Genomic DNA, 17025 nt, shown 5'->3' with positions numbered 1-17025 from the left:
CCAAACTTATTACATGCACAACGATTGAAATGCAATACATGCATTTTGGTTTCCATTTGAGCTAATTAATGTCATTTTGTCGGATCTAGCATGTTGGTTCATCAGGTAAATAATGTGCTTCACACTTGTAAGGAGGTAATAATAGTTGAAATTTCAGCAAGTATTATTCATAAAAACAGAGAAGACTAACCGCAATGGAGATATTGAACAAACTGAACAACCAATAGAACATAAGAAGCATAAAAAACAATAAACACCAAATTAGAGGAGAGATGTTACAAACTTGTCAAATTAGAGGGAAAGCTATCTTATTTTGTTGAAATAAAGGGATTGTCTAAGTACTTGGCTTAACAGAAAAAGTAAGAAGAAAATACAAATGAAACTTTTTATATCTTTCATATCAAGGAACAAAAGCTTTTTTCCACCAGGTTCAAGGAGTAGGAAGTGAGTTTTACAAGACAATGATTCCAGTATACATTATGAAGCCAAAATTGAGATTATTCAAAAACGCAATTAAGTGAACATCCACAAGACTGTTATCCAGAATGAATTGTGTTTTGGAATAGTCCGCCTTTGAAATCTAACAAAAATTGAACATAAGCTACAACAAAGTCACAGTAAACTGTGATAAGCTTCAGTGGCTTCCACGCCCGAGCTTTCGATCCTTCTATATACAACAGAAGAATAACAAATAACTGCAGTTGGTACTCTGAATTATTTATGTACTGGATGACTAAAGTTATTCATCCCCTGATCCTGCATATTAAAGAGGGGTCATCTCAAAAAATGCCAAAAAAGAAAGAAAAGATAAAAAAAACTTTGCAAAAGGAAAAAAATAATATTTTCTTGATGCTGTTTGCAAGGAAAATGACACCGGAAATAAGAAGAAATCACTTTCATTCAAATTTTGTGCAATTTTTGCACGGGTCTTCTCACATTTAGCACAAAAAAAAGCAATAAATTTACCTTCCTAGCACTTCTCTTTTCCTTGCACCAATACAACGTTGAAAGTACCTGAATGTTTTTCTTGCGAAGCAGATGAATTTGAAACACTTTTTGAACTAAATCCTGAACGCACTTGAGGGTCACTTGACATTTCCTGCATCACATGCTCGCACCATATTACAACTTCCATGCTTTGTCACAAAACGCTAGCAAGATACGGCACTAGGAACTATCCTTAACTCAGCGTCAGGTCCGCATTATATCTTGCATACTACAAGATATAGTTCATTCTCAAACTATTTTTAACAATAAGATGGTTGCAAAGTCAAATATCCATTACTAGCTATGCATCAAGTTCCCTAGAATAAGTTATCAAACTGAGATATAGAAGAATTTATTCATTATGAGAATGAGTTAGGTCTCTACTTCTTTTCAATAAAATTATTACTACCTTATAATAAAAATGAAAATGAGCGACTTGCCTGCGATATAGATGCTTGGCTGTGACTGGGGGAGGGGCCAGCACTGCCACCTATCAACAGTTGACCCATATTTTCTTCAGTCAATGCTCTCAATCGATTGAGCTCGGGCAAGACGACTTTGCCCAGGTCTGGCCTGTCCTTCCGCCTCAGTTCTGCACATTGGAGTGCTAGGTTTGCAAAATTGAGGGCCTCTTCGATTGGCCAATCTGGAACAGAAGGATCTAGTGCCTCTTTAAACTCTCCAGTCTCAATGCATTGTGAAACATAATGAGTTATGCCCATTGCTGGCTTGGCTGTTACCAATTGTAGAAGAAGAATTCCTAAAGAATAAACATCAGATTTAACCCCAAGCATGCCTGTTTGTTGATACTCTGGATCGATGTAGCAGAAGGTGCCAGCTGCAGATGTTATCCGGTATTGTGTTACCTCTTCAGTAGTAGAAGGAGGAACAAGCCTTGAGAGTCCAACATCACTAATCTTGCTTACATAATTATGGTCAAGCAGAATGTTGCCAGGTTTAAGGTCACGATGCACCAGAGGTTCTGGCTTGGTCTGGTGCAGAAAGAGCAAGCCGGTGGCGATCTCCGCTGCAATACGAAATCTAAGCTGCCATGACAGTGAACGTTTATCTCCACGTCGCATAAGCCGTTCCTCTAAACTGCCATTTGCCATGTACTCATATACCAAACAGCCATATTCTGGGCAAGCTCCAAGAAGTAGAACCATATTAGGATGCCTCATACGACTCAGCACTTCAACCTGTGTAAGATTTTGCATTAAGAAGATACAGAGGAAATAACTTAAAATACTCGACACTGTCATAATCACTATCACGGGACCTTGTCCATACCTCTTGCTGAAATTGAGATCTTCCTTGTGCTGCATCTGGACGTAAAACCTTGATTGCTACTGGTGTGTGATCAAGATAACATTTGTAGACAGGACCATATCCTCCTTCTCCAATCTTGAGAGAGTCAGTGAAAAATTGTGTTGCCTCTTCGATTTCTTCGATGCTGTACCTCCTATATCTGAAATCACCTTGACCTAAGTTCATCAATGCTTTCTCCTTCTGCTCTGCCTCTTTAAGGGCTTGCATTTCAGCATCTACCCTTCTTTTTGCTTCAAGTTCTGCGAGTCTCTGAGCTGCTTCGGCAGTTTCCATAGCAACCTTACACTTATCTCTCTCCTTCTCTGCTGCTAATTTTGCAGCTTCCTCTGCAAGCCGAGCCTCCTCCAATCTCTTTTCCTCTTCCATCCGCCAGACATTGAGCTCCTCTGACTAGACATATAATACATAAAAAACTATCCTATCCCATCTAAAAGTATGAGAAGATATCAATATGAATTTTTTTCACCTTCTGTTTCGCCGTCAGTGCTTCCTTGCATGCTGTACTGTACAAATCCATTGTCCTCTGAAGCTCCATCTTTAGCCTTCTCATTTCAGCCTCTCCATCATCCTTTGAATTTTCAAATGTGATGTTAATACTGATAACATACTCAACACTGACATTAACCATAAAAACATCAAAATGTAACAGGAAATCTTGAAGTTTTAACCCAAAGACTAGCACGCAGCTTTTGTCATTTGAATCACCTGATACTGTGTGATACATGCTTATATTCTAAATCATTTCTTTTACTCAGCATTTGATGTTAGAGTATATGGTCTTCTTACTTTTATCTGTGCCATAAGTAACCTTTTTCCCCTTAGTACTTTTAGATTGTCTAACCAAAAACTAGTTTGTTGAAACGATTCATGCTTCGTATGAGCTCCTACATAAATGAACATCATCAAAGAAATTAGGTTGCACTGTATCATGCTTCTTAGGTTCAACTTACTATTCTCCTAGCTTTGTTGCTTTCAGTTCTCCCTAATATAGACTCATGACACGAACCAAGACTAATAAAAAAGGGTAATTGAGCAGTTAAGGGTTGTCGATATCAACTGTTTCCTGAAGAAGTTACTTATCTACCATATTTCCCTACAAAGAGGGTAAACTTACAGTCTCAAAGGAGGAAGATGAAAAGTCATTGAAAGAACTGAGCTCACTCCCCCGAGGTCCCAAGCGTTCTGAGCCAAAGCTACTATCTGAACTTGTTGATATTTGTGAAATACGGCCAGAATCCATGCCATCATGAAACAGCATGGAAGATGTGTGATCAGTGCTTGGCCTACCAGAGCTAACGAATGATAGATCAGTATCCGCTTCAGAAAGGTCAGAAAAAATTCTTGAAGGGAGGATTCCTCGTCTATCAAATGGTGACCTGCTTCCAAAACTGCTGGGTTTAGCGTGTGTGTGTGCATATATATATATATATATATATATCATCAAAACCATAGGGCATCGCCTATATAATTCCAGCAGTTCTATTTTTATATATTATGCAAATTTCAGTTGTTAAGCAGGACATTTTTTTTGGAGCAAGGTAGAGTTACTTAGCCTTAATCATTGACCAGAAATACAGAAAAAAGAAAATATGTGAAGCAGATCCAGTAGAATACTCCTGGTCTGTTTGCTTTAGATTATTCTAATTTTACAAGAAACTAGTTCTAACAAGATAAATTAAAATCATCAATTTCATCAAAGTAAAATATCAAAAAACTGATACCATTCAGTAACAAACACTAATTTGATTAGTGAAACTGAGTCTTTCAGAAAAATCAATAAAAATCAGTCAAAATAATGAAGGAACTTGCTTTCGGCTAATTGCTGATTTCAGAAAATTCGTCAAGTCACATTTTGGAGGAGATGATGTTAAGTATTTGTCATGATTTTCTTATCAAATATGGTTTTCCTATCTCTCGAAGGAAAGGACAACATATTTACCATAATTGAGTTTTCCTTTCCTTAGAAGGAAATTATAAACTCCCACATTTGGCTAGTCCCTTTTCTTAGAGTAAAAGGTTTTTGACTTCTATAAATTGAGGATCCTTCTTTCTCATTTAGTAGCATCCACAATGTAGCTATATGGGGTTTGAGAGTCTTGTTTAAGAGGAGAATTTCGGGACAAGTGTTAGCGTGTCACTTGTGTTTGCCTCTTTATGAGGTTGTTGTCTCGATATTTTGTACTTTATTTTTATTTTTATAGTGGATTGCTCATCTCCGCCTATAGATGTAGGTCAACTGACCGAACCACGTTAATTGTTTGTGTATCTTTTGGTGTATTTCTCTTTTGTTGTTTGATTTATCGTCGTTCAAGGTTTGTTCTGTTAGCTTCCGCATGACACCTGATTATTTCGATCCTAACAGATGCTCCTATCGTCCAACCAAACTTCTCAAGTTTTGACTTCAGAATACAAACACAATCTGAAAGATCATTAAAGATTCACAATACACAAACACCTCTTTCCTCCCCCCAATGAAATAACAGGTTTCATGGAACTAACCCAATTTTTTTGCTCTCATCCGATATGAATGACCTGCGTTGTGACCTGTCCACAACTGATCCAGCTGCACAAGTAGTTTGACGAGGTAAGTTAAATAGAAATGTTTTTTGGTTGACGTACAAAAAAAAATCCTTGTGGAAAAAAAATCTCATACCATGGATCGCCCTGGTACGAGCAGTAGGGGTAGTTCCAGCACTATTAACTTGTTCTTCCAATTGCTGTATTTGTTTATAAAGAGGGGAAGCCATGGGGGCTGGGCGAGAAGCATTTTTCACAGAAGAAATCTTTGACTTTGAGATGACATAAACAGTGCAGAAATCTGGTGCTCCCTTTGATACAGTGCTAGGTATATCCGTAACCTTCAACCGTCTGTGGCAGATATTAGCATTAGTGTTCATATCAGACCCTTGATCGAGCTAGGAAAAGTAAAGACTGAACAACTGTCAAATACAATGTTTAAATTGATATCTTTTTTCTCATGCTGGAAAGGGGAGGGGAATGCATTTTTACTTTGGTTATTGTGTTCAATCTGAAAGTAAATATGGAGAAACTTAGGTGAAAAATTAAAAGATCGGACCTGATAAAGCCATGCCTAGATGCTCCAAGGACCAAATTCTGGATTGCAGCACTAGACACATATTCTGTCAGTGCTTTTGTTACATCTGAGTCTTCAAGTATAACATCTAAGCAACGAATCTGTTCAAAACAAAATAGATAAAGAAGAGAATAACATAATTAGCGTCCAATCATGTGTTGGAGGAAACACAAATTGATGTTGTCATTTTACTTATTCCATGAATAATATGTTAAATGCTACGCATTCTCGTGGATATTGGAAAGAGTTGAAGTAATGCTTACATCTTTACGTGTACAAAAACAATGGAAGGTAAGAAACAATTCTTTGGTTTGCTTCTCAAGATTTTGCCCATGTGCAGATAAATTTCCATCTACGACGTGAACTCCACCACAATTTCCGTCTGCATATTAAATTTGATGTTTGTTTGCTAACGTCAGTATACATCATAAGGAGTTCAAGCTGTTCCTCCTTGGAACTTACTCTTGACCACAATTTCACATTGTTGTCCAAACACCAAGAAAACAATGGACAAGGATGTACCAATGATATACCAACCATCGGAATGAAATAAATGTGAAAAATTAGATCACATACAAAAGCAGAAATTATACTCTACCATTTCTAGCTCAACCTAGAGTTTGAATCAAACCCTAGCTATAATTGGTCAAACTACAAGAGCAAATGCAACAATATCAAGGCCAGCCACTTAGGAGCATTATAGGGGAAAAATGGATGGGAAAGAAAGATCCACAAAACTTACGATGATTACAAATTTCTTGATCTTGGAAGCTCATCACCTATATGTTCCACAATCAAATGTATAACCTAGGTTACTAAAAGGTCCAAATTTGCCTTGGTAATATTTGAAAATTGCTCAATTTTGCCATCCGTTACACTTTTGGTCTATTCATACGTTGCGTTAGCAAATTGTCTCATACTGCCATTAATGGAGATCCAGTGTGAAATGAGTAGACTTCACGTGTCCAAATTCTTTGAGGAAAAAAGTCCAAATTTGCCTTGGAAATATTTGACTATGGTTTAAAATTACCCCAGTGGAAACTACGTCACACGTCAAGGGAAAAAACTAGATTGTTTCCTAACGGCAAGTAATTACCCAAATTTCAATTATCTTTACCACTTACGTTATTATGTTCGATTTGTTCATTTTCTAGCTCATTTCAAATAAACACGCACACGGACATATGTATACACACACACAGACATAGAGAGAGAGAAAGAGGGAGAGAGGCATACAGGAAGAAGAAGCAGGTTTGGTGACAACATGAATAAGGACGAGAGTTTGGCCTCTGTTAACCAAATTATCAGTGGCCCATTTGATAGCATATTGGCTGCCTTTATCTTTGTCAATAGCAATTGCAACAACTCCAGTCCCATTGCCCCTTCTGTTTGCAGGGCTTCCCTTATTGTTTGGGAGCCACATCTTTTCCCTTTTGATCAGTCTCAACTTGCAAAACATGCATGCATCACAATCTCAAACTCCTTTCCTCTCTTCCTACTTGGGATTTCCAAGTCAATTAGGTAATTGTTTTGGATAAGTGTTGACAACCGTACAAGAAAAAAAATACTGTAACAACCAGCGAATTGTCTGCTCAACCTGGGAATAATCGAAAATGTCTCGTGTGTCTCATTATGTCATTATGTGTGTGAATGACACACATACTCGCTGCACAATACTCGATGCATGTTCAAATTATTTTATATGTACTATTTGTTAGGCGTGAGAGTACTTGGGGGTGCTATTTTTATATCATGTCCCTTACAATTTTAAAAATTAAGAAAATATTTTTTTTATATTTAGAATGTGTAAAAGACATATTTCTTACGTGTAGAAGTAAATCTTTCATATGTAAAAAAAGAGAGGATCATAAACAAAGGCGGATCTAAGATTTTAATGACATGGGTGCACCACTAAAAAATGAGAAAAAAAGAAGTATTAAGTGGGATTTGATCCCTAATCCTCTAGGAAAATAACTCAACATTCAACCAAGTGCACCATTTAGCTTCTTTGGAGCATGGGTGCCAGCAGATAATACTAAATCAATTCTAAAAAATATGTATATAAAATACTTAGTTTTCGGAAAGACCACGGGTTCACGTGCCCCATGAAAATATCTAAAAATCTGACTCTGATCATAAAACTAAAAATAAATTTATAAATAGCTACACAATCAATTGACCCGTATATAAGTGATAAGACAATATATGATGTTGCTTCAGCTTATCGATATTAACTATCGATAGAAGGGTGTTTGGGAACCATATTAAATAAAAGAAAAAAAGAAAAAGAAAAAATATGATTAGAAGAAGGGAAAGCAAATGTGGGCGCCTTACAAGTTTTAGGCAAATTGCAAAGGCAATTACAAAACCGAATCGGCAACAAGCCAATTTCATTGACTGTTTGGGTGATTCCTTTGGCTATAAATAGAAGCCTTTCGTTCCTCATTCCAGTACACCAAAAATCAGGTAGAGCACGATAAAGTATAGAGAGAGTAATCTAAAAATTATTGTCTGTGAGATAAATAGAGATCAGGAATAGTATTATAGTAAGGTATTTAAAATAAAGAGTATTATTTCTTTTGAAGTTGTTGTAGTCTCTTGACACTAGCAAGTTATAATATTATAGTGGTATTATATTGCTCCGTTCGGGTATTGTATTTTGCCCTGTTAAAAGATTTGGTGTCGTTGTTACTCTCTTGTGTTATTTTTATTTGTCGTGAATATTATTTCTGGGTGGAATATTATTTCCCAACAACGCGGTATCACAACCATGGAGAATAATAGTCTGTTGGCTTTTCAGTAACCCCGTCTCACACAAAAGATAATTATGAAAAATGGTGTCTACATATGAAAGTCATTCTTGACTCTCAAGATGTGCGAAAAATCATAGACAGAGGTATGCAAAATCTGATAACGAGGAAGCTCTGCCTCAAAATAAAAAAGATGTCTTAGCAAAGACAAGAAAGAAGGATCAACAAGCTCTCACACTCATCCACCAATATATTTGAGAAGGAGGCATATGCTACCAGCTTAAAGGAACCTTGGGAGATTTTATAAAATTCTCTCCAAGGATTTGAAAAGGTGAGGCAGGTAAAACTTCAAACTCTACGGGTAGATTTTGAAGTTTTAAAAATGAAAGAATCTGAATGCATTTCGGATTATTGTTCAAAAGTGAAGGTTTTTATGAATCAATTAAGAAGATACAATGGGAGGGGGGGTTGGCATAGAAGATGTCTGTGTGGTAGAAAAAATCCTTCGTACTTTAACACCTAAGTTTGATTTTGTGGTTGTACTATTGAGAAGTCTAAATATTTAGACTCTATGACTGTAGAACAATTGGAGGGTTCTTTACATACCCATGAAGAAAAGATCAAGAGGAGACAAGAAGTGCTACTGGAGCAACTTCTTAAAACTCAGACATCCTTTAAGAATTATGGAGGTGAAAAAGCTATTGAGAGAATGGACGAGGATGAGGCCGTGGTGGTCATGGAAGAGGAAGAAGTAATGGTAACAACTTCAACAATGAAGTTAAAATCCACCAAACATTCAGAGGTCGTGGCCGTGGACAAAAGGAGGAAGAGGACGTGGCTATTATCTAGAAAATAATGGACAAAGGTATGACAAATCAACAATTGAGTGTAATAATTGTCATAAATTTGGCCATTACTCTTGAGAATGTCGTATCAATATTGAAGAGAAAGCTAACCTTATTGACGAAAAGAAAGAAGAATATGAGTCAACATTGTTGCTGACACTCAAGGAAGAAGACATGGATGATTGTAGCTCGTGATATTTGAAAAATGAAGCAAGCAATCATATGTGTGGATGCAAAGACAAGTTTGTGGAGATAAATAAAATAGTGAGAGGTAATGTGTCCTTTGGAGATACCTCAAAGATTCAAATCAAATGGACAGGTACGATTCTGATCTCCTGTAAAGATGGTGTCTGCAAGTTAATTCAAGATATTTATTATGTGTCAAAATTAAAAAGTAATATTTTGAGTTTGGACCAACTTCTTGAAAAGGGATATGATATTCACATGAAAAATATGCATCTTTGGCTTAGAGATTCAAGTGGAATTCTAATTTCTAAAGTGCATATGACAAAGAATAGATTATTTTCTCCGAATCTTAAGACAATTAATGCAAAGTGTTTGAAGGCTAATGTGAAAGATGAATCATGGTGCTGGCACATGTGATTTGGGCACTTGAATTTTGAAGCGCTCAAATTAATGGGAGAAAAGAACATGGTGCATGGAACACCATCAATCAACCATCCCAACTAATTGTGTGAAGCTTGTCTTCTTGGAAAATATGCAAGGAGAAGTTTTCCTAAGGTGTTCGTGTTAGGAGCAACTAAACCACTCCAACTTGTTCACACTGATGTGTGTGGATTCAATGCACCTTCCTTTTGTAAAAGTAAATACTTTCTTCTCTTTATTGATGACTTTAGTAGAAAGACCTGGGTTTATTTCTTGAACGAAAATCTAAAGCTTTGCTGCTTTTAAAAATTTCAAAGTACGTGTGGAAAAAGAAGTGCTATGAAATAAAAGCTTTAAGGTCTGATAGAGGAGGTGATTTCACTTCAAAAGAATTTCATGACTTTGTCAGTCTCATGGAATTGGTCGCCTACCTTATTTACCCCAACAAAATGGAGTTCCAGAGAAAGAATGGAATGATTCTTAATATGACTATATGTATGTTGAAAGATAAAAGTATACCTGAGGAATTTTGGGCCGAAGTTGTTTCTTATGCAATTTATTTGACCAACAGGTCTCCAACAAGAAATGTTAGAGATCAAGCTCCTCAAGAAGCATGGAGTGAAAGAAAGTCAAGTGTTAAAAATTTAAGAATCTTTGGAAGCATAGCCTATGCTTATATTCCACATCAAGGGAAAGCAAAGCTTGATGATCGAAGTGTAAAGTATATGTTTGTTGGCTATGATATGAGTTCAAAAAGCTACAAGTTATATAACCCAAGCAGCGGCAAGGTGGTGATAAGTTGTGATGTTGAATTTGATGAAGAATTGGCATGAAATTGGGAAGCTTAGGAAGAAACTTCATATGATTTTCTTCCATACTTTGGTGATGAAGAAGAACTAGAGACCGTGGAACCTGTGCAAGATGGAACTCTACCTCTTTCACCAACTAATGTTGCATCTCCTTCTTCTCAACAAAAATTCTAATGAACAACTGCAAAGGACGAGGAGTATTCAAAAGCTCTATGATGACACATAAAAAGTTAGTAATTTTGGATTATTATATTGTCCCTTTGTTGATAGTGAATCAATGAACTTTGATGAAACTGTTATAGATAAAAGGTGGAAACAAGTCATGGAGTAGGAATCTATACAAAAGCCCCACGGGCATGGAATAGTTGCATCAATAAGTATTTTTAAGACAATGAATTTCTCATTATCTCCATGAATATGCTCGTTACCTTAAAGTTATACCAACGAAGATATCTTGCTAGTTTGTCTTTATGTTGATGATCTTCTTTTTATGGGTAATAACCCAAGTTTGTTTGAAACTTTTAAGAAAGATATGTCCCGCGAGTTCGAGATGACGGACATAGGGTTCATGTCCTACTACTTGGGCCTAAAAGTGAAGATGATGGAGGATGGAATTTTTATCTCTTAATAAATCTATACAAAAGAGATATTGAAGAAGTTCAACATACTGGATTGTAACCACGTGAACACACCGAAGGAGAGTGGAATAAAATTTTCCAAATTTGATGAAGGAGAAAAAGTAGATCCAACATTTTTTCAAAAGTCTTCTAGGAAGTTTGAGGTACTTGACTTGTACCAGGCTAGATATACTCTTTGTAGTTGGAGTAGTAAGCCGCTTCATGGAAGCTCCTATCTCCATTTATTTGAAAGCTGCTAGAAGAATTCTTCGTTATCTAAAAGGTATGTTTGATTTTGGGCTATTTTATTCTTCTTCTAGTGATTTCAACCTTATGGAGTCTTGTAATAATTGATTATGCGGGAGATATTAATGATAAAAAAAAAGCACAACTGATTTGTATTTTTCTTGGGTGATTGTTTTATTTTTTAAAGTTCAAATAAATAATCAATTGTTACTCTCTCGACTTGTGAAGCTAAACATATTGCAGCAACATCTTGTATGTATCATGCTATTTGGCTGAGAAGATTATTGAAAGAACTCAATTTGCCACAAATTGAAGCTACATATATTTGTATTGATAACAAATCTGGTGTATCATGATCAAAGCAAATATATAAACACAAGATATCTTCATTAGAGAATGCATTATCAAGAAGGAGGTAAAACTTAAATATATGAAATTTTAAGATCAAGTTACAGACATTTTTACAAAACCTCTCAAGTTTGAAAAGTTTCAGAGGTTGAGATCAATACTTGGAATTAAAAACAAAAAAACAAAATTAAGGAATAGATTTGTGGAACCATATTGAATAAAATAAATGATTAGAAGAAGGGAAAGCAATTTGTAGGCGTCTGACATTTGTAGGCAAATTGCAAAAAGCAATTGCATAACCAAATTGGCAACAAGCCAATTTCATTAGCTATTTGGGCGGTTCTTTTGGCTATAAACAAAAGCCTTTCGGTCCTCATTTCACTACACCAAAAATCAGAAAGACCGCAATAAAGTATAGAGAGAGTAACTCATAGATTGTAGTTTGTGGGATAAATGGAAAGTGAGAGTAATATTGTAGTAAGGTGTTTAAAATAAAAAGTGTTATTTCTTTCAAAATTATAGTAGTCTCTTAACACTACCAAGTTGTAATATTATTGGGATATTATATTGCTCCGCTCGAATATTATATTATACTCTGTTAAAGGATTTGATGTCGTTGTTACTCTCTTGTATTATTATTATTTACCGTGGATATTATTCCTGGGCAGGATATTATTTTTCCAACAGTGTGGAGGTTAAAAATTAAGATAGAAAGTTAGTAGATAGTCTAGCGTTTTCTCTTTCATGCTAGTAGTATTAGTGTTAGTCTTGTATTGTCTTATTATTATATTTCTATTACTACCTATTGTTTCTTTCGCTTCGATTTACTTACTATCTTGCTTTTGTTAAATTGTGTTTGTTATTGCTTTTTTTTTTCAATCTTTCTTGTGCTGAGGGTCTATCGAAAATATACTCTCTGTTAGTATTCTATATTTGAAAATATATTCAAAAATAAAAATAATGTAAAACCAAAAATGTAGAAGAAACATAAAATTAATATGAGCACACTGAATTCATAGTTTTCCTTAAAGAACTTAATCCCCTCGAAGTACCCGATGTATAGGATTATTTTTTCCTAGGTTAGAACGGATGACCCTCACTGATGTAGCGGTATTTCAAACCCCAGTGATAAAAAAAAACTCAAAGATCGGTAGAGAATCACACTTACTGTTTTTATGTTAAAAATAATGCAGAAGGAAGAAGGAGCAATCAGAATTTCGTAAGGAAAATCTAGGGGAAAGATAATGCATTTATAGCCAAAAAGTTGGGTAATACTGAAGAGTTGCAACTCTTCATTTAAAAGCTGCAACTCAAAATAGTTGTTTTATAAAATGGCCATTTACGCAAACCGTCAAATTTAAATTCTAACGGGAAAATCAATATACCATTACAAAAATGGCTAATTATAATATGGAAAAGGGCCAAATATATCTCTTTACTATCAAAATTATTTAAACTTACCCTCCATTATACTATTTGGCATTTCAGACCCTACCGTTATACTATGAATCACATCTGCCCTTATTTTTTATGGACGACCATGTGGCAACTCCACATTAAACGAACCACCCCTAATTTAATCTACCCGGGTTTCAAAACTACCCATAACCCGACACGTTAGTGAATAAAGACAATTGCAGTTTTAATTTCCTTGCTTAAAACTTAATAAGCTCATCTCTTCCAAGCATATACTAGCAAGGAAAATCCAAAAGACCCTTCAATTCATTTTCTTCAGTGCTGGCCCACCCATTCCATAACAGAGATACACCTCAAGGATATTGAAGACATAGATGAAGAAGATGAACTTCTTCAACTTCTCAACAAACAATTCTTCATCATCTCCATCTCGAACCCGAACCCACAAGATTGTTGGGATCACATTTAAACTTCATTATTTGCATTGTGGTCATGTAACTGCCCGACCGGTTATTTTGCTTTCTAGAAACTCATTCCCTAAATGAGACTTTTCGTACTTGCTTTACTGATTTATGACTTGCGGGGATGATTGGTTCGGGATTTGGGAGAATTTGGGTTGAAATCGGAACACTTAGATCCTTAAGGCTGGCTTAAAAGGTCAAGTTTCTTCGGCCAACATTGTGAGTAAACGACCTCGGAATCGGATGTTACACACCGTATTTTTATACGTGAAAGTGCACCATAAATAAATTGATGAAAGCTCGAAAATGAGGTGTTGTGTTATATCCCGCATTTCGTACGTAAAAGTTTCATCGTAAGTTAATCGAAGTAGAATCGGGGATGATATTATTTTGAGATTATAAGCATATATGCTATTTATAGCAAGTGATGAATAAATTCGTGAAGGTGAGAGGGTAAGCAAATCGAAGAAAATGAATTTCGTCGAAGTTTGATATTTTGGGATAAAATACGGCACGAGCTAAAATACCTGATATTTATGGACTACTCTCATACAAGGTACCACATGGCCATGATAATAAGACGTATAAGATGTGCTAAAAATAAATAGTATTTTAATTAATTTGAGATAATACTTAATTATGTTGGTAATTAGTTAATTATTGGATAGGGAATTAATAAATGGATTAAGGAAAAGGGATGAAATTTTGGATAAGTTTAAATTCCCCTAAAGTGACAGCCCCCCAATTCCAATTAATGACTCATTAGTCATTACTACAAGGTGGCAATTAGGAGGGTGAGGTGGTTAAGCCACCACATAATATGGGGCCCACACCCATTTTAATATAAAGAGTACTCTAATGTAAAAGATACAAAGTGTATAAGAATTCTCCACAAATAAATGAATGGGAATACGTTCAGCAAGAAAGCCATGTATAAGCATCTTCCAAAATTCATAAAGAAATGAATGGGAACGTTACTGTTCCAGCAAGAAAGCCATACAAAAGTTTGATCAAATTCATCAAAATGAGATGTTCTACATCTACCAAGTAGCGATCTTCAACAAGGGCTTTCAACAAGGGCTTCATGTGAAGTTATACGAATTTTATCCCTATTCCGATCTTACCGCTACGTATTGTCACAATTGACATCTGTTAGAGGGATTGTCAAGAGAATCGACTCATGTATGTTAAGGCTAAGCCCTCCTTTATTTTGCCGTGATCTATATGACACGAACGAAAGAAGCAAATACACAACTTCCATAAATGACTCTATTCATAGAAATATTAGAGATGTCTATGTTCATGAATTCTCATATGTCTTATTATTCTATCGCATGTTCATGGGTCTCAAAAATACGTAAGTTGGTAAAGTTTATTTCATGATATTAATCAGAGGCATAATGGTCTTATGACGTACCGAGAGATTTTATTAAAGTATTCCATATGCATTTCATGCATTTAAACATGCACTTTGACCCATGATTAGATGGCGGTATATATGCGTATATATATATGTATATGGGATATGGGAAAGTTTATGGTGTTATATACGCACCACCATCTGATCAACTGGTTTACGTTGATGATTTTGCCCACAGTGGACGAGATAATATGATGGGATGCCCTCAGAGGCCTGATGATGTTATGAAACATGTACCTATGCACGGGATGACATTCATATGCATATGCATGACATTATAATTATTTCATGATTTACAGAATTATCCAGACTTACAGATTGAGTCATTTACTCTATATTTCTTCCATGTCTGTTATATACTTATTTATGTGCCTTACATACTCGGTACATTATTCGTACTAACATCCCTCTTGCCTAGGGACGCTGCGTTTCATGCCCGCAGGTCCTGATAGACCGGTCGAGAGCTCTCCAAGTAGGCTATTAGCTCAGCGGAAGATGTTGGTGCGCTCCATTTGCTTCGGAGTTGCTTGTTTGGTTAGTATGATTTAGACGTGTATTATTTGGTATGGCGGGACTCTATCCCGACCTTTGTGAAAATTGTGTATTCTTAGAGGCTTGTAGACATGTGTCATGTACGTAAAAGATTGTATAGCCTTGTCGGCCTATGTTCAGTATACGAGTGGTTATTTTGGTCTTATAGGCCCGTATGTCTTATATATAAGTTGGTATCACATGTTGTATTCTACTTATCTCACAGCAGCCTTCCAGATCAGTTATCTATGATAGTATGACATGAAAAGATACGTTATGTTGGTACTCGATTGAGTAAGATATCGGGTGCCCATCGTGGTCCATCGTTTTGGGTCATGACATCGGGATTTTGACGATTCCAATAGGTTCGTATGATAATTTCGGACTTGGGCGTATGCTCGGATCGGGTCTTGGATGACCAAGGATCGTTTCGGCACCTAATAGTAAAAGTCGATCTTGAAAGTTTTAGAAGTTCTTTAAATTTGGTTTGGAGCGGGTTTTGGTGATATCAAGGTCCAAATGGGATTCCGAGATCGGGATAAGACTTGCACTCAAAATTTGGTGTCATTCCGAGTAGTTTAAGTACGTTTCGGCGCATTGGAAGTAAATTGAAGAACTTGAAGTTCTAAAGTTTGATTTAATTGATTTTGGGATGCGATTCTTTGTTTTAATGTTGTTTTGGGCAATCCGAAAGTTCAAGCGAGTCTGTTTTATGATTCCAGAATTGTGGGTATATTTGGGCGGGGGCCTGAGAGTCGATCGGACGAGGCTCAGACCATTTTTGGGAGCTGAAGCTCCCCAGATCTGTCAAAACCGCACCTGCGGTTGGCCAGCCGTAGGTGCGAGCTCTTAGGTGCGGGCCAAGTCTAGCAGATGCGGCCAATGGAGGGCGGCTCAAATTTCGCAGGTGCTTCCCCTCCTCCGTAATAGCGGTAAAATGATCACAGAAGCGGTCCCAGCCGGCCCAGGAATTTCTGCAGAAGCGTACCCTTTGTCCGCAGAAGCAAGGGTGAATGTGCAAAAATTGCTGGAGGCAGTGAGCCTCATTTATTACGGGTTAGGGCCATTTTTATCACATATTCCTCCACTCTTGGGCGATTTGAGAGCTCCTAAGGAAATGATCTCGACCTAGATTTGTGAGTTTTGAGTCGTTTAGCATCAAATTTGGAGGTTCGAGCGCATTCATGAAGTGGGAAGTAGTCTTTGAGATGAGGTAAGTCTCTTTTCTAACCTTGTAAGAGGGAATTTACCCCACAGGTGAACTTTATTAAAATATGTGATTGTTTGTAGGGTCTACATACACAAGAAGTGACGAGAGTCCGTATGTAGCTACTATTCCTATTTACGTCCGGGTAGTTTTAGGTTTACACCATGCTTTGTGGACACCGTTATTCGATTATATTTGTTATTTGTATCATATGGAACTAAGTTTAGAAATTTTAAGGATCTAAAAGCTTCATGTTGAATTGTCTTTTTTTGGGAAAGAACCAGGAAAGGATTATGAATTATTTGATAAATTTATATTTGACCGCGTCGCATGTATGATTCGCGAGCGGGGTAATAGAT

The 17025-nt window shown here is 36.4% G+C and overlaps 1 protein-coding gene across 5 annotated transcripts; it reads right to left on the bottom strand.

The window, feature by feature from the left end:
* Positions 1-373: 373 nt before the first annotated feature.
* On the bottom strand, positions 374-7173 carry LOC107819598 (U-box domain-containing protein 52-like). 5 transcript variants are annotated; one of them, XM_016645731.2, is made up of 11 exons: positions 6647-7173; positions 5674-5792; positions 5393-5511; positions 4970-5184; positions 4816-4879; positions 3431-3704; positions 2783-2884; positions 2278-2706; positions 1428-2186; positions 1015-1099; positions 374-756 (listed from the first exon to the last, which is right to left on the bottom strand). In XM_016645731.2, the coding sequence occupies exons 1-11, from the start codon at positions 6867-6869 to the stop codon at positions 740-742; spliced, it is 2406 nt and encodes an 801-aa protein (XP_016501217.1). In that variant the 5' UTR covers positions 6870-7173; the 3' UTR covers positions 374-739. The 5 variants fall into 5 exon arrangements, with proteins under 5 accessions (XP_016501217.1, XP_016501211.1, XP_016501214.1 ...); XM_016645725.2 differs by having other exon boundaries at positions 967-1099; positions 6647-7172; XM_016645728.2 differs by having other exon boundaries at positions 967-1099; positions 3431-3692; positions 6647-7171.
* Positions 7174-17025: the final 9852 nt, after the last annotated feature.

This window comes from Nicotiana tabacum, chromosome 11 (genome assembly GCF_000715075.1).
Source record: "Nicotiana tabacum cultivar K326 chromosome 11, ASM71507v2, whole genome shotgun sequence".
Lineage (NCBI taxonomy): Eukaryota > Viridiplantae > Streptophyta > Magnoliopsida > Solanales > Solanaceae > Nicotiana > Nicotiana tabacum.
The sequence above is the reverse complement of the archived record's forward strand: the minus strand, read 5'-3'. Positions and strand labels throughout refer to the sequence as shown.